This window comes from Lissotriton vulgaris, chromosome 11 (genome assembly GCF_964263255.1).
Source record: "Lissotriton vulgaris chromosome 11, aLisVul1.2, whole genome shotgun sequence".
NCBI classification, from domain to species: domain Eukaryota; kingdom Metazoa; phylum Chordata; class Amphibia; order Caudata; family Salamandridae; genus Lissotriton; species Lissotriton vulgaris.
In genome coordinates this window covers 133,922,531-133,947,043 of record NC_141699.1, presented here as the reverse complement: position 1 = coordinate 133,947,043, position 24,513 = coordinate 133,922,531, and the positions used below count along the sequence as shown (strand labels likewise).

General features: G+C 42.9%; 1 protein-coding gene across 1 annotated transcript in view; it reads left to right on the top strand.

The window, feature by feature from the left end:
- DNAH10 (dynein axonemal heavy chain 10) overlaps positions 1–24,513 on the top strand; it is a 1,963,751-nt gene that overhangs the window by 174,735 nt on the left and 1,764,503 nt on the right. The window contains exon 6 of the mRNA XM_086942901.1: positions 12,077–12,290. Within this exon, the coding sequence (XP_086799027.1) occupies positions 12,077–12,290 (214 nt within the window). The remainder of the gene's footprint in view (positions 1–12,076; positions 12,291–24,513) is intronic.

Here is a 24,513-nt window from a genome sequence, read left to right as displayed (position 1 = left end):
GAATAATAACAAATGTAATGATGTATGTTTAATGAGCGAGGATGCTGTGTGGATGTGAAATGAAACAGATTTTCGAAAGAAAGGGTAGGGACCAATATAGGAGGATGAGTTTAAAAAAAAAAGTTTTTTCACCCAATTGAAATTTTTCTAAATTTAGAAATACCTCTAAATAGACTTCAGAAGGCACAGCTCTAAATATCATGGAAATACATTTACCATACAGTGAGTGGCTGTAACTATGGATTCCAGAATTGGCAACATTGACTCAGTGGTTATGATTGTCTCAGTGTCCAATTAAATTGTTTTTGCTTTATTACCACTTTGGCACTGTTTGATGAAGCTGCATGGATTCTGACACTCATTGGGCAAGCTAAGTGGCAGCATATGAAGTTTCATTATCTCTTGTGAGGTCCACCTTTTTCTTAATTGCAACATACCTTTGTGATTCCACTCTTTTTAGTTTACTCCTTATTCACATAAAACCACGAAAGTTCATATCATCTTATGTTTTACAAAATCCTTTATTCATGTAATCCAAAAACACAGAGACAACACGTTTCCTTGGAAAACCTCCTTTTAAGCCTCCAATTAATATTAACAAACAAATATAAGCTTATTATAAAATACTTTTGGTAATCCTGTTACAAATTGCATAATACAATTCTTTCAAATGGTTCACATCATATCGTATACCCTTCTCCTGTATTATCAAATACAACAGACAGCGAGAGGTAAGAGGCCATCACAATCTTCAATTTTTCACATCTTTTGTCTTAAACTAATCTGCTTTCTAAATTGTAAAAGAAAAAAGGAAAAACAGAAGACTAAAGTGAAAAAATGAGACATACGAAACCCAGAAAAAAAAATAAGTTAAAGAAACGATGATTCAAAGAAAAAAGGTGTGTATAAAGACAATGAAACAGAGACCAAAGAGGAAAGAAGAAAAGAAAATACAACAAAAAAGAATCGGGTTGGTTAAAGTAGTCACGAGGGTGGACATTTTTTTATTTATGAGTATCATTAAAAGAAAAATTCCAATTCAAACTCTTTTTAAATATATATAACTCCTATTATTCTCCAGTATTGGGGTATCTTACATAGATCCACATGCTTGAATCATTCCCCATCGTCAAACCTTGTTCCGTGGGAGTCCCACAGTACATTAAAAGCAGTAATAATGACTTTAACATTAAAGTTAATAGAGAAAAAGCATTCACTTTAATATCCCGCCCTAGTCATTAGGAATGGTCCAAATTCCAGCCAATCAGGCGACAACACCCTCTAGAACCATCTCCACAGAGGCTCCTGGCGCTCAGATTTTCTACTGCATGTCGTGTGAAGGGAGTCTCCCTGAGCTCTGCTCAGTACTTTCTCTTTTGGCCTACTGAGCAATATTTTCTTCATCAGATCAGCATGTCTTCTACAAAAAGGTCTCTTTTTAGGCGTTGTGACTCCTGTGGGAAACTCCGACTTGCTCAGATGATCCCCACAATAGTGTATTTACTGCCTTCACCCTGAGCATTAGGTGAGAGACTGTAAGATCTGCAGAACCTTCTCTCTAGAGATAGAGAGGGACGTCTCCTTCTGTGGCTGCAGAAGTTGAAGACCAAAAACAATCCTCTGTTTGATGAAGATAGTGGTTCCTTCCTCAAAACTACTGCATCAAAAAAGAGGTCAAGTGAGGTGGAGTTGGGGTCTCCCAAGACTGTTAAGGAAATGAAGAAACATCATCATTCTTTAAAATCTGAGGACCAGCCCTCCTCATCTAAGATGGAGTCTGCCTCTCACAAGGGTCGTTCTGTGCCCTCTACTCCTTTTACAGCCTTATCTAAGATAAAGTCAACCTCCAGGTCTCTCCCGGAGACTATTTCGTCACCTCAGAAAAACACTCCCTCTGTGAAGCCCTCGTCGGTGAAAACTTCTGTCGCCACGACAATGACGTCTACCTTTTCATCGCATCAAACTAAACTAATAATGTCATTGTCTACTTCTCTGTTGACCATAGTTTCGTGAGGGTGAGGCCTGCGTTGACGACCGCATCATCTATGACGACGAAGACAAAAAAGGGACTATCGCTAAAAGATGTGTCGACGGATTGTTCATCGCTGCTGTGGCTGTCAGCTGCTTTGAAGAACAAGAATCTCTCGTCGATGGTAGCCGCATCGACGGTAGCCTCATCGATGGTGGCTCCATCTATGGACCCAAATCCTATGAACACGGACCTGCATTGACGATCCTCGGCGACGTCAAAGCTGTCGACGGAAGAGCCTTAGATGAAAACTCTGTCGTCTACATCCTTATCGACTGTTTGTTTGACATCGTCTGCGTTGCTTGCTTTGTCAACGATTTTGCCAGCAACTCGGGATAATGGATCGGATGCTACATCAATGAAGAGGCAAATGGCCCAGGACACTGTTTAAATTCTAACTTGACAAGACAAAGACGTTCCGCAAATCCAACCAACTCGTTGTGGCTTACAGTCGACCTGGGAAAGGTCTTCCACTTACTAAATAAAGTATCTCTCGGTGGATCTCTGGAGCTATTACTTTCTGTCACCAGCAAGCGGGTCAACCTTTGCGTTCTACGGTTCAAGCCCATTCCACTAGGGCGATGTCTACCTCCATAGGTGTGCCTATCACAGACATTTGCAGAGCGGCAACATGAAAGACGCTGCATACATTTACCAAGCCTTACTGCTTGGATGCGGAACTTATGAAGGATGCTGTAGTGGGACAGGCGGTGCTACGTCATCTATTTCAATAGAGGTGAGCCTTCTTTTCATCCCACCATCCTTTCTTTTATACGCACATTTCTCTATTGTGTTCTTTAATGATTTCTTGTTTGCACTTTGGTACTTTCTATGTTTCCCATTGATAGGTTATTATCTGGTGAATTTGTATATGCTGTACCATCCGAAATGTGCTTAGCAGTGCTTACTACTCTGATTCAGGCATGTGAATCTATGAAAGATACCCTAATACTGGATACGAAATGCGTTACTTACCTGTAACTGCAGTTATCCAGTATTGGTATCTTTCATAGATTCACATGCAACCCACCTGCTTCCCCTGGAAGGGCTAAGCTAGTTCTCTCAGTGATACATCTATTCAGCACTGTGCTTACGAAAATCTGAGGTACTAGAGCCCCTTCCAGGAGGGTTCCAAAGGGTGGTGAGAGCTGATTGGTTTTTCTCTAGAGTTTGGTCCTTTTTGCAATAGGACATGGATATGTCACTAATGTGAGGCCCTTGACCTATTACTCTATATGTCTAATGAGACATTACTTTATTTATATTTCGGGGACTCCCATCCCGACGACGGGGATTGATTCAGGCATGGGAATCTATGAAAGATACCAATACTGGATAACTGCAGTTACAGGTAAGTAACACATTTCTTCCTTGGGGCTGAATATGGCTTGGGAAGAGGGGACAATCACCTCCCCCCTATAATATTTCTATTGGGCCCCAAGGCTTGGGAGCCCCAGTGCCAAATACAGTTCTAGAGGGGCATATGCCCCCTTGTCCCGAAATAAGTTAACTGGGCCCAGGGAATAAGGTCCCCAGAGATAAAAATGGCTCAGAGGGGGGATGCCTGCCCTCTCACATTAATTATAGGTGGTATTCCTACCATGACCCCTCATATCACATTATATAATACAGTTCAGGGTAGGGGACTAACCCCCAGATTCATCATTGTCATGTTTTGCGAGTCCTTGATAGCGATTTTTAAGGAATCGCTATTAAAGACTCGCAAAACAGGATTCATGTAGAAATCGCAATATTTTTAGCGATTTCTACTGCTTCTTTATATGCGATTTGCTAATTGCTAATCGCAAATAAGGAATGACTCCCCATTCATGAATCGCAAATAAGGAAGCGATTTCAAGGGAGCCAGGGTGTCCAAAGGACACCCTGTAGCACCCCTGAAATGGTAATGTACACTGGTGTTGCGCACACACATGTCCAAAGGACATGTGTGTGTGTAACATACAACTTAGAAAAATGCACTAAAGTGCATTTTTCTACGTTTTGCGCTATTTACCACATAGTCAGACTTTGCGGTAAATAGCGGCCCCAGATTGCGAATTCGCAAATTTAAAATGGTTCATGAATTGCATTTTAGGAATCTCAAATTGAGATTCCTTAAATGCAATTATTCGCAATTTAGCGATTTATAAAAATGCAATTTTTGCATTTGGGATGATGAATCCCAAATGCAAAAATAGCGCTCGCAAAGGGCCAGATTCTCAGAATCTGGCCCTTTGCGAGCCGTTTTGGGCTTGATGAATCTGGCTGTAAGTTCCAAAGTTCTATAATGGCTGCCAGTAACATATTCCTGATGTTGCTGGCAGTCAATAAGAGCTCTCGCTCCCACCGGAGTCAGTCTAATATGGTCTTAAGGGGAAAAAGCTCCCTGGATAAATCAGAACGTGCTCTTTTTAAATTGGCGCTCCCTTGAGAGTCTAGCGGGCCCAACCGTCCACATATTCAAATATTTGTAAAACTTTCTTTTTCAAAAACTACTGAAAGGATTTATACCAAATCACAAAAAGCACAATCTGCGTACCAAGATCTAGCTACCTACTAAATTTGGTGTAATTCCGTTCAGCAGTTTTTGCTGTAGCTGTGCCTAAAAAAGTCCATGGAAAATGCATTGGGCTTTAGCATTTTGGGAGCCCCCTTTTTACTTGGCCCCCACTTGATGGATAACCCTAAAACCTTCCATGCACAAACTAGGTAAGAAGGAGCACTGTTTTGGAAAGTTTTGTGGAGATTTGTGAATCAGTGCCAAAGTTATTAGAAACACAATAAATGCATTTCCGATGGAAACGCTGACATAACTGTATCTTTCCAGTGATGACCGCCATTAGGCCACCACTAACGGTGGGTTAGGATGTCTTCCACACATAATATTAATTTAAAGGCTCCAGCCAGAGGTTGTATTCCTTTAGTTACTTCAGATGTTTTAATGGGTGCCGCTCGCAGTTCTAGAGCAATAAATAGCGACAGCAATATGGAGCAACCTAAGGGGGCACATTTTTAAATTACAGTTGTCGAAGACTTAAATTCATTACAGTTAATTCTTGCTGTAGATTCTTGGTTCAGACTTTGGATCAGTGATATGACATTTTCACCCAAGCCAGACCTTATTAGGATGCCGAACATGTACTTCCACTTCACTCAATCAAATGCTTTCTCAACTTCAAATAAAAGGGATACTTTCTTGCCGTTATCTTGTTAGGTGTATAAGAAGAAGTGGAGTAGCAGTCACATGTGATTATTCAATGAGCAGTAGGACATGAAACCTACTTGAATTTTATATATTATCAATGGGAACATTTTACTTAGTCTTATTGCAAGGATTTTCGCCACGATTTTCATGTCACAATTGAGGAGGGAATTGTGGCTACAGCTGGCACAGCTGGTTTCAGAGGTTTCAATATTAGAGATTATCAGAGTTATTTTCACCTTGTTAAATTCTGAATGAAGTTGTGTGTTTTTTCTCCACTTCCCAGAAGACTTTCTCCAGAAGCAGACAAACCAGTAACACTACAATAAGAATTAATCTTTTTTGGAGCTTTCCAAATGCTTCTACTGATTGTATTGCAGCCTCTATCTTAGACGCTTGTTCATAGATAGTGCATTCATTAACTTAAGGATAACCTATTATAGGAGGCAAGAGTTATTTATCATTCTGTCTATTCAAATAATTACATTTGATTATCCTTTCTCACCTTCTTTGAGTGGAATCCTTGGTATTTTATGTCATGCCATGCAGATTTGTCGCCCTCACTTTCCTGGCGCTGAGCCAATCCAAACTTAGGACCTATTGAGACCACTCGAAAAGCCACCATATGTGTATTGGCGTGCCTACCCTCCCAAACCACCTCTAGCATCTGCCTAATGTCTCAGAAAACATTTTGTGGAGCGTACTTTGCATAAGATACAATCCTTTCATAACAGTTATGCCTTATTCAATAAGTTGAACAGATAATCTTCTTTTATATACGCCCATCTCCAAGGTTTTTTTAACTTTCCCTGGTTATATCTTCATTTGCTTTGTAGTTCCATTTGTACATGTTTTGCCAGGATTCATACTGTCAGAGTGCATTTAGAAATTTGTAGAGTTGATGTCCAACCCTTGGTACCCTGGTATGTGAATAAAATTTTTTCAGCTTTTGTTAATGGTCCGATAGCTGATTACTTAACTGTCAGTTAGAGGACCCAGTTATGAGCTTGTTGATATCTAAACCTTTTATGTTGTGGAATTTGTTAGCTTTGTTTAAGGCAGCAAAATATATATTTTACCCATACTTAAACATATCTGATATCATTCTACTTCCCCATGTACTCTGCTTTTGGTGCAATTTATATCCTGGTTAGCAGTGATGGCAAAGTTATAATAGTGGATCTCACATCTATTGTGTGCCAGATATCCAATAATTGTACTAGTGATTTACCTCATCTACATATTCTGTGGTCTGTGTTTAGTTACGGGAAGCCACATTAGAACCCAAAAAGATCTGCCCCCATTGCTCTGTGCATATGTAGCCAATAGAATAGTTATCATATTCTCTTTTTGACTATTTCGCTATTCTCAATAGAGCTGCTTTTACTAGCTGTATATGTGCTGGAATGCTATGCCCAATTGGCCTTCTGGAGATACAATATTTTCCCTCAAAGCCCTCCCATTCAAATGTTATCAAAATTCTGAATGGTCTTACCCTGGTTTAGGTATAGCTAATGTTGTAGCATCCTCTATTGTTCTGCCAGGGTCACATAAGGATTGGAAGACTTCCTTAAGCATACGTGTCAATTTTGACGTGTACATTTTATAAAACTCTTCGCTAAAACTATCTGGTCTGGGAGCACTGTTCAATTTTAGGTATTAGTCATCTTAATCTTAGTTTCTTTAATTGGTTCTTCAAATTCTTAAGTCTGTTCTTTCTTTAAGCTTTATTAGGCAAATAAGAACTGCCTTAAAAGCACAATAAATCTAACAAATAATTACAAATCAATAAGCATTCCAAGTAGTTAAAAATATATCGCAGGATAATTAGGGCTTTATTCTTTGTTTCCAGGAATTGCTGAAGGTGGTGCCTCATGATGGAGTTGAATGCGTCCTTGTCCAATTCTTCCTGGCTTGTTTTCTACCTCCGTTCTCGTTTCTTGCAGTGCAGTTTGTTCCTTCTGCGTTCTTCCATGTACAGGTTGCCTGCATTTGTGTTCATGCTAGTTGACTTTGTTTCGGAGGGGCCAGGGTATTGGCACCGGTGGCGATCCAGTTTTCAAAGTTCTTGATGTCGCTTGCGAGGTGGCCTGTGAGCTTTGGTTGGTTGTTATGTAGAGTGGAAGACCATTCCGCCTCTGTTGTTTCAGCATCAGGGAACTTGGCTTGTCGTGGTAGTACTTCTATGATGGGGGATGTTGATTCTGAAACTGACCACGGCTTGGTCAGTCTAGGTGATGGATGCGAGTGTGTTGATATTGAGTTTGTTGAATGAGGTAAAAACTAGGTTCAGGATGTTTCTGGCGGAATGAGTAATGGCTGTATGTGTTGCTTGAGTCCGCTTGTCATGTAGTTTCCCTTAATCAGTAGGAACTGCGCTTTTGCGCACAACATAAACTTAGGGATGGTGTCAGACTGATTCCGTTCACCCTCTCAGGATATGTTGTCCCAAAGACTAGGTAGCTCACAGTGCCACCATAAACCTCGTACCTAGACACGGAGCAAACAGTTCTTGCAACCACGAACATGACAACCTTATTTCTTCAGGAACCGTGGTGACAGACCTAGAACCTTTACACTCATACACTTGTGTGCTCATTTGCTCAGAGAAATATATAAAGAATACACAAAGTGTTTCTTGTATAGAAAATATGTACTGCAATGATCAATAGACCAAAGCAGATGAAAGTTATAATAACCGTTAGGACATTAAACAGAATGAAAAGTTCCACCACCAATGCTGAGACAACATATGTATTTAAGCATATAAAATAATATAATAATCCTGCGTACTCCTACTATGCAAAACCCTAACCAACATGTCTAGGTATAGGTGGATGTTCTGCCAAGAAACCCCATACTGGAGGATACAACCCCATTAACTGGTAGGGAAAAATGTAGGACCCCGTCTTGGTCGCGAACTGGGTATATAACAAACGCATTTACACAACGTACGTGCAGGCCTTGCACATAATGCCATGGTGTTATGATAGTGTTCCCACAAAGTTTATTTGTGTAAGCAAGGTCAGTGTTTCCAGGAAAAGAACCCAAGTGTCACAAATGCAAATGCATGTCAAAAGTTGATGTGAAAAAGCAAAGGCAACTTTAAAAAAAGATCTGTATACATGTAAAAATGACAACGCTTCCTACTAGTCCTAACTGGGAGTTATGACACCCACTCCTCAGATATAAGTTGGTTAAGAAGATATCTAAAGCTAATAAATCCTATCACTAAAATGTAATAGTATTGTAAGCTATAAAATGTATGGCAATTTAAAAGAAATTTGGAAGTTAAAATTAGGCCGAATAAAAAGTTCATACCACACGGATGAGCCAGATGTTTACATGTACCGAGTGGTAGTTGAAACATTTCTGTTCCCAGTGTCCGCAGATTAGAATCCCAGAGACACACCTCAGAGCAGGTTGATAGAGCAAGTACGTTTCCCCCATCCCCCCCACCCTCCCCTCCACAACATCCACTGCGGGAGTGAAAACAGCCAATTGGTGTTCAGTCGAGACAGAGCCAAGACCCAAACCACCAGGCATGGAGGCAACCCAGGGAGGCTCGTAGAACGTGGCCAGCCACAGTGGAATCCTCAAGGGTCAACTGTACAAATGGGCCTTCAGTGGGTCCATGAGTACGTATATGTCCCAAGGTTGAACCAATTGTGACTCCAAGCACAAGTCCTGTGGACACTTGTAAGTGCACAGGAGATAGCGGAACACATGCTCCATGCAATGAAGCCATACAGGCCAGAATGACAGGAACCAGTGCTCATCCAGTTCTCAAAGCAACGCACCATGCGTTCACAGCAGGACCAGTGGAAGACCTCTAAAGAAGCTTCCGAGGATGGAGTGGATAAAAGATGGAATAAATCCAAACACAGTCTGGAAGATGCTGGGCAGCCCGGAGCCTATGCTTCTGATGAAAAACCTAGCTAATCCAGTCGTACTAGACATGTTAAAAATACAATGTACCAGTTCCCCAAAATATCTTGGGAAATTGATGTGGAGTAGTGCCTACATCTCAGAAGAGGAATGCCTCCTGAAGATCAAATGTCTCCTTGGCCGAAGGTAATGCCACATCTTTTGGAAATAATAAGGCTTTCAGTTAGTTCAGGGCGTTAAAATGCACATTGCTAAGATTCATTAAAGGCCATAGTGTATCCTCTCTAACTGTATGGGCAGGTGGAAACAAGACTTGTGTAGAACAAGTTACAATGTAAGACACGGTCCCCACATAGGTAACCCCTGGTTTCATTCCACAGCAAACTTGACTGTTACACATCAGGTAACTCCCATTCAAGAGTAATCTAAAATTTTAACTTATCACGGCTGCTGAAGTGCCTTTCAAGTAGCAAGACAAGTTTGCAACGGACGCATTACATGCTCCCTGCAATGAAACATCTTTGCATACTAGGGACCGACTCAAAGTATTCTCAGTCAAAACTGCAGAGAAAAACTTCAGTATTGTTATTTCGATACCGGGATTTGAAAGTAAGCTCCAAATGCTCATGTATGAACCCTTCATGCAACGTTTCATATCTTCCCACTTGCCGGTGTTGTAGACAGTACTGACAATGGAACGTCGAGATTGGTAGTGTAATGTACCCATGGATTATCCAATCCTAGGATGCTACCTCAGAAATGGTAAAAGGTATTTTCTCCAGTCTTTCAATATGTAACACTAGCTGTACCCGGCCACACGTTGCTGTTGCTCAGTCTTGTTAAATGGAAGAGAAAGAAAAGAGTAAGCGCACGTTTCTAATATGTTTATTTTCACAATGCTTATGGGTACACAATATGTTTTTGTGACTATTGTCTCTATGCGTCCCTTGTAGTTGTTGTGCAGCAAGCAAATCGATAGGGTCTGTTCGGTCTTTCGATTAAAAACATGCACGTATTGTACACACGCGTATTCAAATCCAACGTTGTGTATATATAAACACGCGCTGAAGTTAAAACGTGAACCAACTCCTCCCCGCTCCCTCCACCCACTTCCCGGTCTGCCATCCTGACACCAACTGTCCATCCTAATATATGTAGACTATTGTCTCTATGCGTCCTTTCTTAATGTTACAAAGTGACCCAACTCCTCCCCCCTCCCTCCACCCACTTCCCGGTCTGCCATCCTGACACTAACTGTCCATCCTAATATATGTAGACTATTGTCTCTTTGCTTCCCTTGTAGTTGTTGCGCAGCAACCAAATTGATAGGGTCTGTTTGGCCTTTCGATTAAAAACACACGGTATTGGACATGCGCGTAATCGAATCCAACGTTGTGTATATATAAACACGTGCTAATGTTGCAAAGTGAACCAACTCCTCTTCCTCCCTCCACCCACTTCCCGGTCTGCCATCCTGACAACAAACTGTCCATCCTAATATATGTAGACTATTGTCTCTATGCGTCCTTTCTTAATGTTGCAAAGTGAACCAACTCCTCCCCCCCCTCCCTCCACCCACTTCCCGGTCTGCCATCCTGACACCAACTGTCCATCCTAATATATTTAGACTATTGTCTATGAGTCCCTTGTAGTTGTTGCACAGCAACCAAACCGATAGGGTCTGTTCCGCCTTTCGATTAAAAACACACGCGTATTGGACACACGCCTATACGAATCCAACGTTGTGTATATATAAACACGTGCTTAATCGAATCCAACGTTGTGTCAAAATTTCAAAACAATTGGTGAAGAACTTTTGGAGACTTAAGATTTTGAACAAACGAACATTGACATTTTTATGTGCCCGTTCGGGCTTTCGATTAAATACACACGCGTATTCGACACGCGCGTATTGGAATCCAACGTTGTGTATATAAAAGTGTATATAAGAACACCCCCCTATTCGAATCCAACGTTGTGTCAAAATTTCAAAGCAATCGGTGAAGAACTTTCGAAGATTTGCGTTTTTAAACAAACGAAGATTTACATTTTTATTTATATAGAAGATAGTGTATTTTGCATCCTTTCGTGCCATAGTCATCTGTTGTTCTGAAAGCTGGTATGGTGATTAGTGATGTTAATGTGTCACCATTGCATTTTTTTGTTTGCCTAGTCCACCCTGGTCTCATTAGAGATTATCCCTTGTGCATAGCTCCATTCTAGAAATGAGCTAGTTAACTAATGAACCAAAAGCTGAAGGTCATGTCTAATGTCTGGAAAGCACGGAAGAATAATACAATTGGAATATGTTAACCCATTAGTGACACTACATTGTTCTGGCTGATATACCCATATCCTGGCAAAGTCTTTAAGAAATGAATTCATAAAATACCATTCACAACATTCCAGAATTCAAGTCAGTTGCTATTACAAGCAGTGAGCTTCTTATTCTGTTCATACATAAAGCTTGACATGTCTTTCCTTTAGAAAAAAACAACCCTCTGGACTGTATATATAATAAATGTATAACCATTGTTGAACAATGCATTCAAGTGCTATCTCTAAAGAAACCATTAAATAGTAACTTTCAGCAACTGTTTAGAGCATTCACCCACTTACTTCGGTCGGGAAAACTGGTGAAGAATCTGGTGAACAAGTGATGGATTTACTGTCTGCAGCACCTTTTAGCAATGCAGTGATACCTAGTAGGTAAAAGTATTCAATAAGGGAGCTAGAGGTGCAGGGCACACCAGTGCTCATGATCTTCCTCATCTATGTAATATACTTAGAAACTCAGGGCAAGTAGCTCTGAAGACATTGAAACCTGAAAACAAGTGCTCAGAGGTGGTTGTTGATGGAGCGATTGCCTATATTTTTGGCTGTTGGCCACAGAGTGTTTTGTGTTCAATGCGTTTATATCCTGTACTACATAATCTATTAACCTATTTGTTTTGCAGATCTTTATGCCTTCATTGTCCTACAATCAACACAAAAATGTAGAACCTTTAGTACCTGAAAAAGATCAATCGTCAGATCATGATTATTTGAATATTATTAGCCCAAAAGATCTTAACGTCGAAGTTCGCAGCATTCAGCTAATCAGAGATGAGTTTTTAATGAACATGCAGAAGTTCCTCAATCATATTCAACAAACAATACAGCAAATTGAAGGCAAGTTATTTTCCTTAATTGGTTGGAACAGCACTTATCTTTATTAGTAGAAGTAGCAAATTATTTTAGTTTGATGTCTTGTTGAGTTCCTGTTTGACACTTTTTACACCATTTTGCACAACTGACTGTTCTTCTTCAGAATATCCTGTGTCACCATGATTCACAAGACTGCGTTGTTGATCAAAAGGCATGATACCTGAGGGTTATGGTTGCTTCAAAAATAGAGCTATGTTTCAAATACAGATCTTCAAGTTTACTTCAATCCATTCAGACCCCATTAAAAGATGCAAGAGCCTACCACTATCATCAGTCACATCAGTTAGCAGAATGAATCTAATAAAAATAAATATTCTGCCTAAATATTTGCACTTTTTTAGAACACTGACATCGTACATACTGATAACATATTTAGGAATTTAACTCTGTTGTTTTGAGGTTCATATCATGTGACAAAGTAGCATTCCGAACTATTAAAAGACTCAAGCTGTCTAATAGTAGAGGTGAATGGACGTTTCCGGACTGAAAATTATATTATCGTCATAGTATGGTTAGACGTTTGCAGTCATTTTATCTAACTAATGCATTCTCTGGATATTCAGTTGAGAATTTATTTAACTTTTATGACCACTATCCTACTGAGAAATGTGGTGATTTAAAAGTATTAACAGTGGTCAAACTGAAGGCTATCAATACTTTAGGGAGAATTTGGCATGAAATTAAACAGCAATTCAGCATCTTAAAATTCCGGATTTTTCGAACACCCCTAGAACATACTATAAAAAGATGGCCTTTTATATAATGCAATAAAATGAGGCCCCTTATTGACTTACAGGGCTTAATTTAGTAATCCCAAATGCTCTCTTTGTGGTAGTGTGCGCGAGCAGTTTATACTTGTGAGAGGGTAGTGTTAAGCATTTGTTGTAGACACAAAGTCAATAAATGAGACACGCACTCAAGACCAATTTAGAAAAACAACACAGATTTTTATCTCATTTTAGACACCAAAATCATTGGGATCAGGTAAGTACTTTAGACGTTTTCAATTTTTACAGGAAAAACAGTAGTAAATCATAGCTGTCAGATTTGAGGCATGGGCCTCGAGCGTGGTAATGTTATCCTATGGAGAAACATTCACTGCATGGGTACACTCGAAGATAACTTACAGGACTGTTCATGTGGACTTAAGATACTTTGGGATCAAGGTCGAGGAAAGCACCAGCAGTTCATGTTTAGCTGCCCTGGGGTGTCTTGGTGCAGAGGTGCTATATGCTGTGGTAATGTTGCAGGGATTCTGCTCTGGAAGCAGAACTATGCTTGAAACCACAGATCATCAGTATGTAGATACTGAGTCACCAGACCACCTCCGTCTCCTTGAGTCTGGGTCTGATTAGCTATAGTGCTTCACTTGGCCTCCTAACCTTACCAAAGAAACAAGTGAATTGGCACCCCCACAACACGCTCGACCCTCTCAGGGATTGCAGTAACAGGGCACAACCTTTTGCTCTCTCGTACTTGTCCACATTGAGATAAGCAGGAGACACAAAGAAACGAAGACGTGAAGAAAGTTTTGAATATGTATTCAAACTATCGTGCTCTGAACTGCAGTATACGCATATATGCATATACCATGAAAAGCGCTGTCATTTTATAGGACAGAGTGACCTAATCCACCTTCTCTCTTGCTACTAAAGCTAATTGATTATATGAAAGATCTCTGGGATTACTGATAGACCCCCTACCTTAGAATACACTGATGGATGCTCTACATCTCAGCGGAAGAGGTGCTCTTGTCTCAGAACTCTCATTCCATGTGTCTGTTTGTGGCTCATGTACTCATCTATATGATAGGACATGTGCATGCATAAACAACAGCTGCGTTATGTCTAGGTGCTAGTGCCTGGCCAGAAAGAATAACAAGGGGCATTGTTGTTTGACCATGACGGTGGTGCTGAGACTTAATCCTAGGAAAAGAACAGAACGCGAAAACATATGCAGGTTCCATGTGAAAGTACAATGTGGCACAAAGGCAAGCATGTTTATATAGTATGGTGTGCAAAGGAAAATTAGGCCTACAAGGTGTACAATTAGGCTAACATAGGGAAAACTACAATGGGCCATGCAAGAAACACATGACCATAGCCTCGACAGCTACACACTAAAGACAATGGGAAGTGTACCTATAAGAAAAAAATGCAAGTGAGGACTGTGGACTGGTTCTGCATAACCCAAGGGTAGGCTCGTCTCTTGAGGGTCTCAGGACCAGGTGTGTTTACTTGAGCCCATGCTGGGGAGCTTAGGTGCAGAGGTGTTTTGTTCGGCAACTCATTGAGCTAGAGGCTCTCAAGGTACTTGGGTACCTACAGAAGAAGGAAAAGAAACACAGCAGGGCCACTTTTGATGTGGCACTGACCTCCCTCGAAGTCCCTCGACATGCAGGTAAGTTTAGGCGGCAGTAGTGTTCGATTGAAGATAAACAAACCTTGGTGCTTGCTACTGGCTCCATTACCACCGGTATTGGTGCAGAGATGCCCCGCTTGAAGGCTGGATGAATCGACAGGGCTGACCTCTTGGACACTTGGTGACCTCTTTCTGGTCAGTAGCTTCCTCAGTGGAACCAATGGTTGTCAAAACAGTTGACCGGGCAGAAGGGGTCGGTGTCTGCTGGTGCAGGGAAGTGGCTCCTCCACTCCAAGGGAGGTATTGCCTCCTCGCTGAAGTACTGGGACGACCTCCAAGCATTTGGGGAGGCTGTTCTGCTTCTGGACAAGTCAGTCTTTCTGATTATTGGGCCAGCAGCAGCCTTGCAGGGTTTTTGCCAAGTTTGGTGCTGGTCCACAGTTCTCACATTTTCAGCTCTTCTTTGTCCTTCTTTCAGGAAGATTTATCCGAGTTCCTGGTGTCAGGGGGTCACCGAAATACTACATTCTGATGGATACATCTGCCAGTCGATTCCTCACCTTGTGAATATCTCCTGCACCAGCAACATTCGGAAAATTATTTTGTAGCTCCTCACGCCGACGTGGACGACGTCACAGAAGCACGGCATCGCGGGCGACTCTGCTGACGTCACTGAATCCATAATAGGACTCAGTCGGCGTGATGACATCAGTTTCCTTTTTTCTGCGTCGTCGACACTAAAGGATTTTCTTGGGATCCTCAGTAGCTCATTTGTAACTTTGTTACTGTTGTCTTTTTCGGGTAATTTCTTGTTTCCTTCAAAATGTCTTCGAGGAAATCTGGGTTCAAGCCTTGTGGGGAGTGCAGAAAGTTGATGTCCATTACGGATCCGGATGAAGACTGCGTGTGGTGCTTGTCGTCGGACCACGACGTCCATGACACACAAGGATGCCCCTGTTTTAAGAAGATGAACCCAAAGGCACTTCGAGAAAGATAGGCAAAGCTGCTTGTTGCGAAGTTGAAGGGGAAGAAAGGTAGGTAAAGGTCGAGGTCCCGCTCGAGGTTGAGGTCGGCTTCGAGGTCGTCTTCGGGGCATGCTTCTCGATCCAAGAAGAAGCATAAGAAGGAGAAGCACGGGTCTTGATGTCATTCAGAGACAGAGTCGGATCCGAAGTCGAAGTCACCAAAACGTAGACATCGGAAAGACTATGTGTAGGGCGTGGAAGGGCACCAGGAATGCACGTTTCCAACTAGTGCATTTCTTTATAGTACATAGGGTGTATTTGACACCTGGTAAAATCATGGAATATTATAATGCTGGGGATGTGATGTGTCCTAGGTGCACTACAGTGGGAGCAGACTTGGAACATATGTTGTGGGGGTGCCCGAACTTAGGGAGCTATTGGGGGGGAAGTAGGGGACCTATTACATTTGGTCACGGAGCACCAGTTGGCCTTTGATATGGCTACATGCATATTACACTGGTTCCCTCACACCTCCAGGATGAAGGTTAGAAGTAAGTTTATAGATATGGGACTGGTGCTGGCGAAAAGGGAAGTTACGATGCGCTGGAAGGCGAAGGAAGGTCCTAGCAGTAAAAGGTGGAGGGCTGCGTTGCTTAAGTGGGCTAGTGGTGAGGGGGGCATTCGTTTCCAGCAGGTGCGACGCCAGAATAATGAACTGGCGCTGGACGTGGCAAGGGCATGGGAAGAACTGGTTCAGATGCTAATAAACCAATCGACTGAGGACAACAGGGAATAGTGAGATGAGGCGGGATGAGGTAACTGGAACACCCATTACAAAAAACGTGCATCCTGACTTTCTGTCAACACAAGCAATAAACACTGAAATGTTGTGAATAGTTGGAACACACCGGTGAGAGGAAGGGGGGTTGGGGAAACGGGGGAGGTCTTAGGTGTTCGTTTAATAAGATGTAATAGGTAAACAATGTCGGTTGTCTGACATGTAAGTTGAAAGGTAATATGCCATGATTCCTTACTGTAAAGCATGGGGAACATAAGACATGAACATTATTTGGCAGTAACATGGACATGTAACTGAGCTTGCAGGCATCACTTTGATGGGGAGAGGGATGTTTGATTAATGTGATGGTGAATATCTGCTTGCTGCAATGAAAATCAATAAAATATGTTTGCAGAAAGAAAATCGGAAAGACTATGTGTCTCCTTCACCTATTGCACCGAATCCTGAAGGTGAGCCTTCTCCTTTGGAGTCTTCGGAGCAGTCTCCGGCGTCAAATCCATCCCCGACGCCAACACACTCTCCACCTTGAGAGGAGGAAGAAGCTCCTTTGCCTGAAGAGTCTTCGACTCCGGTGCATCTTCCATCGAATCCGATTGACCCGTTACCTGCTGTGCCTCGGCAAGAGCAGAATCTGGGGACTTATCCACATTTTCCAGCCCCGGGCCAAAACCGGACGCATTATCTCAATGCAATGTATGAGGTCTTTTCAAGAGCCATGTACCCCTCTGGAGCACCAGCTGGTCCCATGGGTCCAATGGCCTTTAATCTGGGCGTCCCTCAGAAATCTGCTCCGGCGCCGTTTATGCCCTTTATGCCGGCTACGCCTTCTTGGCATTTCTCTCGACACCGATTCCATCATCACCGGCTCCGGTCCCGACTCGACTTTGTACGCTTCAGTTGTTCCTCTGGATCCGATCACGGCACCGGCGCCGGCTCCGTCGGAGTCGATTATGGCTCCTTCGACGCCGATCCCTAGAATGAGGTCTAGGCGAGAGGCTCAAAGGTTGCTGGAAAAGCAGAGGTACCGAGCAGAGGAAATGGAGGAAGGAGAGTTGCAAGATACCGATGACTTGTTTGATGAGCTTAAAGAAGCAAGTGGCTTGGAGTTATCCCCGGAGTGGCAGCTTTCCTCTGCTCCTGATGTTCCATCAAAGGATGTAGCACAATATCACATGGTTATTAGAAAAGCTGCGGAATTGTTAGACTTGGAACTGCCGACGGTAAATTGGACGTCCGCAAACTCCCTGAAGATTAACCCGGACAAAACAGAGGTGCTGCCTATAGCCACTTTTGGCAGCCCCTGGAATGACGGGTTTTGGCCCACAGAGTTGGGCAGGATGCCGGAGCCAGCAACCGTGGTGAAAAGCCTGGGTATCCATATTGATAGCACCCTATCTATGAAGAAACAGGTTTCGGTAGTGGTAGGCACGTGTGTTGGTCTCCTGAGACAGCTCTGCAAGATCGCCCAACTGTTGTCGTTTTCCACTTTAAGAGTGCGGTGTCAGCTATAATTTTGGGACGACTGGACTAGGCAAAGTGCTGTATATAGGGATGCCCAAGCAACAACTTACGAGGCTTCAGACAGTAATGAACGATGCAGCGAGATTGATTTTTAAGAAGCCAAGGAAAACACATGCTTCACCTCTCCTGCGTCAGTTACACTGGCTCCCTGTTAGACAGAGGGAATTGTTTAAAGGACTATGTATCACACACAAGGCACTCTACGGGAATGCGCCCAGTTACATCAAAACTAGATTATCTAGCTATGTTCCTGGTAGGGTGCTACGGTCCTCTGATGCCACTCTCCTGGTTAATCCACGCTTCCGCCTATCCACTGTGGGAGGGCGTGCTTTTTCCACTTTACTTCCTGCAGCGTGGAATAAACTACCAACTAATCTCAGTAAGGAGCCCAATCTATTGCCTTTCCGTCGAATGTTAAAAACTATTCTTTTCTGGGAAGCATGGGGAGGGTTGTAAAGTAGCTAGTTTTTTCTGTAGAAGTCGGTTTCTCTCTTTTCTCTGTACAAGCGCTTAGAGACCTTGGGGTGATAACGCGCTATATAAATTGAAATAAATAAATAAATAAATAAGACTGCAGAGCTTAAATCTAACATTTTAATGTTAATGTTAATGTTAATGTTAATCAGCATTTATTGAGCGCTCGTACGCCCGGAGGCTTCATGGCGCTATAGGAAGGAACAAAGCGCGACAGTCAATTAGTAGAGATGAAGCAGCTCAGTGATGTGCCTGAGAGAAGAGCCAGGGAGGTTGTCCATTCTCCCTCTTCAGTGGTGGAGCTATGCAACCTTTTAATGAGGCAATCACAGAGCCAGTAATGGAAGTGTGGCGTAAGCCTTTTTCGTCTCCTACAGTTTCAAGGGCTATTGCAAGGAGGTATAGGGTGGCTCCTGGGGATCTGGACTTCTTGTCAACACATCTGTCTCCTGAGAGTTTGTTAGTTTAGGCGGCCTGCTCCAAAAAATCTACTGGTGCCTTTCCTCAGGTGCCTGGTGACAAAGAGTCAAAGAGACTGGACCAGACAACGAAAAAAGTTTTCTCTTCTGTTAGTATAGCCCTCAAATCCACAAATCCCACATGCCCTTTAGGGCGTTGTATTCACACTCTGATGGACTCTGCGAAGCAGTTGGTGCCAAAAATACCTGAGGAGGACAGGAAGAACTTCAGTGAGGTTCTTGCGGGTACGCAAGATGCTGCTCGCCAGGTGATCCAGAGCGGATTGGATACGGCAGACTCTGGCAAGAGTCATGGGGTCATCTGTTGCCACTAGGAGGGCTGCTTGGCTGAGAACATCTGAATTTTCACCTGATGTACAGGCTACTTTAATAGATCTCCCTTTCAATGGTTCCGGCCTATTTAGAAAGAAGGCAAATGCATCCTTGGAAAGGTTCAAGGAGAGTAAGGCGACGGCTAGGTCTCTAGGCATACAATCCAGAGGTTCCTCGAACAAAAGATTCAGAAGTTTTGGAAGATCGTCCTTTCGTTCATACAAGCAGCCACAGCAACAGCAGCAGCAACAGAATACCCTGTATAAATCTTACAGAGGCAGAAACATTTCCTGTGGAAGAGGTCATCAAGTCTCCTCCTCCTCCTCCTCTTCCTCTTCCTACCCTCCTCATGCCACAGCAAAGCAGCCCTAGATCCCCCTTTCCGGATCATGTTGGTCCTGTAGGGGGTCGGCTTACTCATTTTCTACAAGATTGGGAATCGGTCACATCAGACCTTTGGGTTCTCAATCTTGTAGAAAATGGGTATGCTCTTCCCTTTCGGGAATTTCCCCCAAATCACCCTCCTTGTCAAGGATTCTGCACGAAAGACCACCTACTTCTCCTGCAGGAGGAAGTCCTGACGTTACTGAGAAAAGGTGCAATAGAGGTGGTCCCAGAGCAGGAAAGGGGTCAGGGATGCTTCTCCCGGTATTTCTTGATACCCAAGAAGGATGGCAGGCTTCGTTCGATCCTGGACCTCAGGATCTTGAGCCTCTTTTTGAAACAAGAGAAGTTGAAGATGCTCACCCTTGCGCAGGTTCTTCAAGCGCTGCAACAAGAGGACTGGATGGTGTCGATCGACGTGCAGGATGCGTATTTCCACATCCCAATCCTGAAGTCACACAGGAAGTATCTCCGTTTTACGGTAGGATCGCAACATTACCAGTTTGCGGTTCTTCCGTTTGGTCTTCCTACTGCACCTCGAGTCTTCACCAAGGTGATGGCGATGGTGGCAGCCCATCTCAGAAGGTCGGGGATACCAGTATTCCCTTATCTGAACGACTGGCTGATCAAAGCAGAGTCTCCAGGGAAGGTTCTCAATCATCTGCAGGTTACAACTCAGTTGTTGTACAGGTTGGGTTTCTCGATAAATGTGCCCAAGTCTCACCTGGTACCTTCTCAGCGCAACCTGTTCATAGGTGCGGTACTGGATACCACTGTGTGTCAGGCATTCCCTCCTTCACAAAGGATTCTCGACATACAGGAAATGATTCCTTGGAGCAGCTGTTCCATTTCTGAAGGTCCTTCGTCTGCTCGGTCTGATAGTTTCCTGTATTCTGTTGGTCAACCATGCACGCTGGCACATAAGGGCACTCCAGTGGTGTCTCCGCAGACAGTGGTATCAGAACAATGGAGATCTCAGGGATTCAGTGAGGCTCTCCAGAGAAGCTGCAGCGGATCTATCTTGGTGGAGTGTGGAAGGCAATCTGTCTCAAGGAAAGCCCTTTCATCTGCCTCCATCGGTGGCCACAGTGATAACGGATGCATCCACCTTAGGGTGGGGTGCTGATCTGGGGGACCTGGATATCAAGTGTCTTTGGTTTCCAGAGGAAAGGTTGTTTCATATCAACCTTCTAGAGTTGCGGGCGATATGTTTAGCGCTCAAAGCCTTCCTCCCTTCTTTTCGCGGTCAGTCAGTTCAAGTCCTAACAGACAACATTACCGCAATGTGGTATGTCAACAAACAGGGAGGAGTGGGGTCGCATTGTCTCTGCAGAGAGGCTCTGCGTCTCTGGTCCTGGGTTCAGGATCATCAGATTTGTCTGATTTGTCTGACGGCAAATCATTTGGAAAGAGTTCTGAACGTACGTGCAGACAGCCTCAGTCGGCAGTTCTCAGCCGACCACGAGTGGAGGCTTCATCCAGAGGTAGTTCGTCACGTCTTTTGGACGTGAGGGACTCCTCGGGTGGACCTGTTTGCCACTCTCGAGAACGCTCACTGCCCGTCATTCTGTAGTCTCCAGTATACGATGCAGGGAACTTTGGGGAACGCGTTTCAGTTGAGTTGGAACTCAGTCAGTCAGTCAGTCATTAAAACTTTATTTGAGTTATTACAACCATAAAAGTATACACTATACATTTATAAACTTTATAAAAACACGAGTTAAAATTTATAAAATTGCAATTCAGTCATTTCCCGGAGGATAACCCTGGCAACATTATTTCTAACAGTATCCTCCTGAGATGTTAAAAACACATGAGAAAACATATCTGACTAGACCTTCCAAACATAATACATACATTAGAGTACAGTCTCGATAACATATGCCTATAACTCTGTATTCTGGAGGAGCTCCCTAACTCGAATCATGTATTTCCCCAAGGCGCAGGCTATATCCAGGTTTCCCATCCCCACCAGGAGCTCTGCAGCCTGCTTCCTATTCGTAATCCTGTAATTTTTGAATAACGGGCCTAAAATCTCCTTACGTATATCAAGGGTCCTCCTGCAGTCTAATAAAACATGAGTAATGTCACAGGTGGAGCCTAATGTACATGTGCAATTACCATTACTATTAATCATGAGGTTTTTAACCCTGGTATTTACATAACAGGGGTTTACACCCATTCTCAGTTTTAAAACCTCTCTTCTTAATTTCTGATTCGGCAACCTATCCAAGTACGGGTAAGGATGATCTTCTGAATTCCATACTTGGATCATATGGGACACTGATATTTTTTGCCGAAGGTACTCGTGATCACAAGTACGGGACACATCCGCTCCCAACGACCGTAGTTCTTTTTTGCCTATATTGGTGTGTCCTAACTGGGCATCTAGTTCTATTCCTAACTTCCCATAAGCTTCCTTTAATGAGAGTCTGACTTCTTTAGCCCATGATAACTCACTGGAGGTAATTTCCTCTCTACACCACTGTGATATTTTTCTGGGCGCCTCCCCTATCTCCAGACGCTGCCAAAACCGTATTAGTGCCATCCTGGTTGTAATTGCCCAGGAAGTGACTCCGATCTCCAATCTTGCTGCCTGTACCATAGCTGATTTAGGTAACGAGAATAAGCTTTTCAGGATCATACCCTCCTCTTTATCCCAACCTTTTTTCCCACTGAGGAGGAGAACCTCTGATCCATATAGGAATTGCGCGGGGACCATTGCCAGATAGGCCTTAATAACCGGCCCGTCTGACAAATCTCCGTAAAAGCTATTAAACCTTTTTAAGCCCTTTATAGAAGCTGCTGCCCTAATTTTTAAAGCCTCCAGATGGGTGGTCCAATTCAGGTTACTCGTGAACCATACACCCAAATATCTATATTCCAATACTCTCTCAAGAAGTTCCGTACCCAAATACCAAGGGAACCGGGTCTTACTTTTGCCGAAACATAGGATTTTAGTCTTTTCCATATTTACTACCAATTTTTTATTTAGGCAGTATTTATGGAACATATCTAGTTTCCTCTGCAAACCTATCTCCGTCTGGTCCATGATCACCAGATCGTCTGCATAAAGCAGACAGGATATATGGTTACCCCCTAACTTTGGACTCGCCCCTCTAACCTCTTTTAGGATCTGGGGTAGGTCCGCTATAAACAAAGAAAAGAGCAACGGGGCTAATACGCACCCCTGCCTAAGGCCATTTCCAATCTGGATCCTACCAGATAATCCACCCTCCACATCCAGGACTACCTGGGCCCAGTTGTCTGTATGCAAGGCCTGGATAAGGGCTAACAGGTCTGCATATAATTTATAGCCTTTCAAGGTAGACCATAGTTGCTCCTTGCTTACAAGATCAAATGCTGCACGGAAGTCCACAAAGCAGGAAAACAGGTTACCCCTTTGCTCTATGGACTTCCGCGCTACCGCCCAGAGGGCAAAGCAATGATCCACAGTTGAATGACCTTCTTTAAAACCCCCCTGTTCAGGAGGTACTATACCATTTTCTTCAGCCCAATCTTTCAGCAACCCCAAAATAATTTTAGAGAACACTTTTTCCCCAATGTCCAAGAGATTTATCAGGCGGTAGTTTTTGGGGGAGTTTACATCACCTTTTTTGTGTATGGGTCTAATGATAGCCCCTTTCCAGCTATCTGGTAATGTTCCTGTTTTTAGTATTCTTAAGAACGTCTTTGCAAACAAATTGGCCCAGTAATCTATATTTGTTTTTATAATAATGGCGGGTAAATTGTCTGGGCCAGCAGCTCGTGTTAAATTTAAGGTCGCTATCACGATTTTGATGTGACCTAGGGAGAACTGCTCCATTACTTCTTCCCTCACTCCTGGCCAACTAGATGGTTATATTGCCTCCCTCCTTGGCCAGTTGCCATAGATCTCCTCAAGGTAAATTACCCACTTGTCCTCTGGAACAGAACATTGCATGGACCCTGATATTTTCCCTGTACATTCCTGTATCAATTTCCAGAAGCCTTTGACATTTTTTTCTTCAATTGCCACTAATAGACTCTTCCAGCAATTTTCTTTAAAAGATCTTTTTTTGTCTCTAATTGATGCCTTATATTTTATCCTTTGTTTCTTAAGGGTTTGATGTTCTAATTCATTGTAACTGCGCCTAAGGCTTCTTTCACTCTTTCTAATAGCAGCCTTTGCTTTGCGGCAATCTGCATCAAACCATGGGTTATTAGTAGCATGTAATGGGAGTTTCGTTGTCAAACTATGCTTCCCCCGTTTAATGTTTATTCTAAGGCATTCTACAAGTTGTCTTATCATTTCCTCATACCAGGATAGCTCTTCCCCCATTACTAGGTTTTCTAAATCAGCTACTAACTGAAAGTCCTTCAGTTTGTTTAGATGTTTTTCACTTATCCGAGTTGTAAGTCGCTTCGGATATTCGACCTCGACGTTCAACACCTTCTGTCTTGGCGGAGCCTTATTTACCAACATTTCTAACAATAATGGGAAATGATCGCTGCCCTCTACTTGAAGAATTTCAAAATGTAGAATTGAGTGGAAGCACCAGGCCTGAATAAAAACATAATCAATCGGGCACAATTGCTGTCCTATTTTAAATGTCCGCTTAGCGGGCCGATCTCCTTCTTTCCTACCGTTCACACAAACCAGACCCATAGCCCCCAACAGCCGTCCAAGCTCCACATCCTGATTTGAGAGCTCGGTGTTGATGAACATTGCAGGCTCTATATTATACACTTTTAGTATATCACTATTCCAGGCATCTGTTTTTAGGGGATTCAATCTATGATTAAAATCCCCCAAAATTAAAATCACATCTCCTGGGTAGAGTTCTTGTAAATTCTCTAAATCCTTTTTTAAGCGATCCAACTCTGCTTTATACTCATGTTTTTCGCCTTTC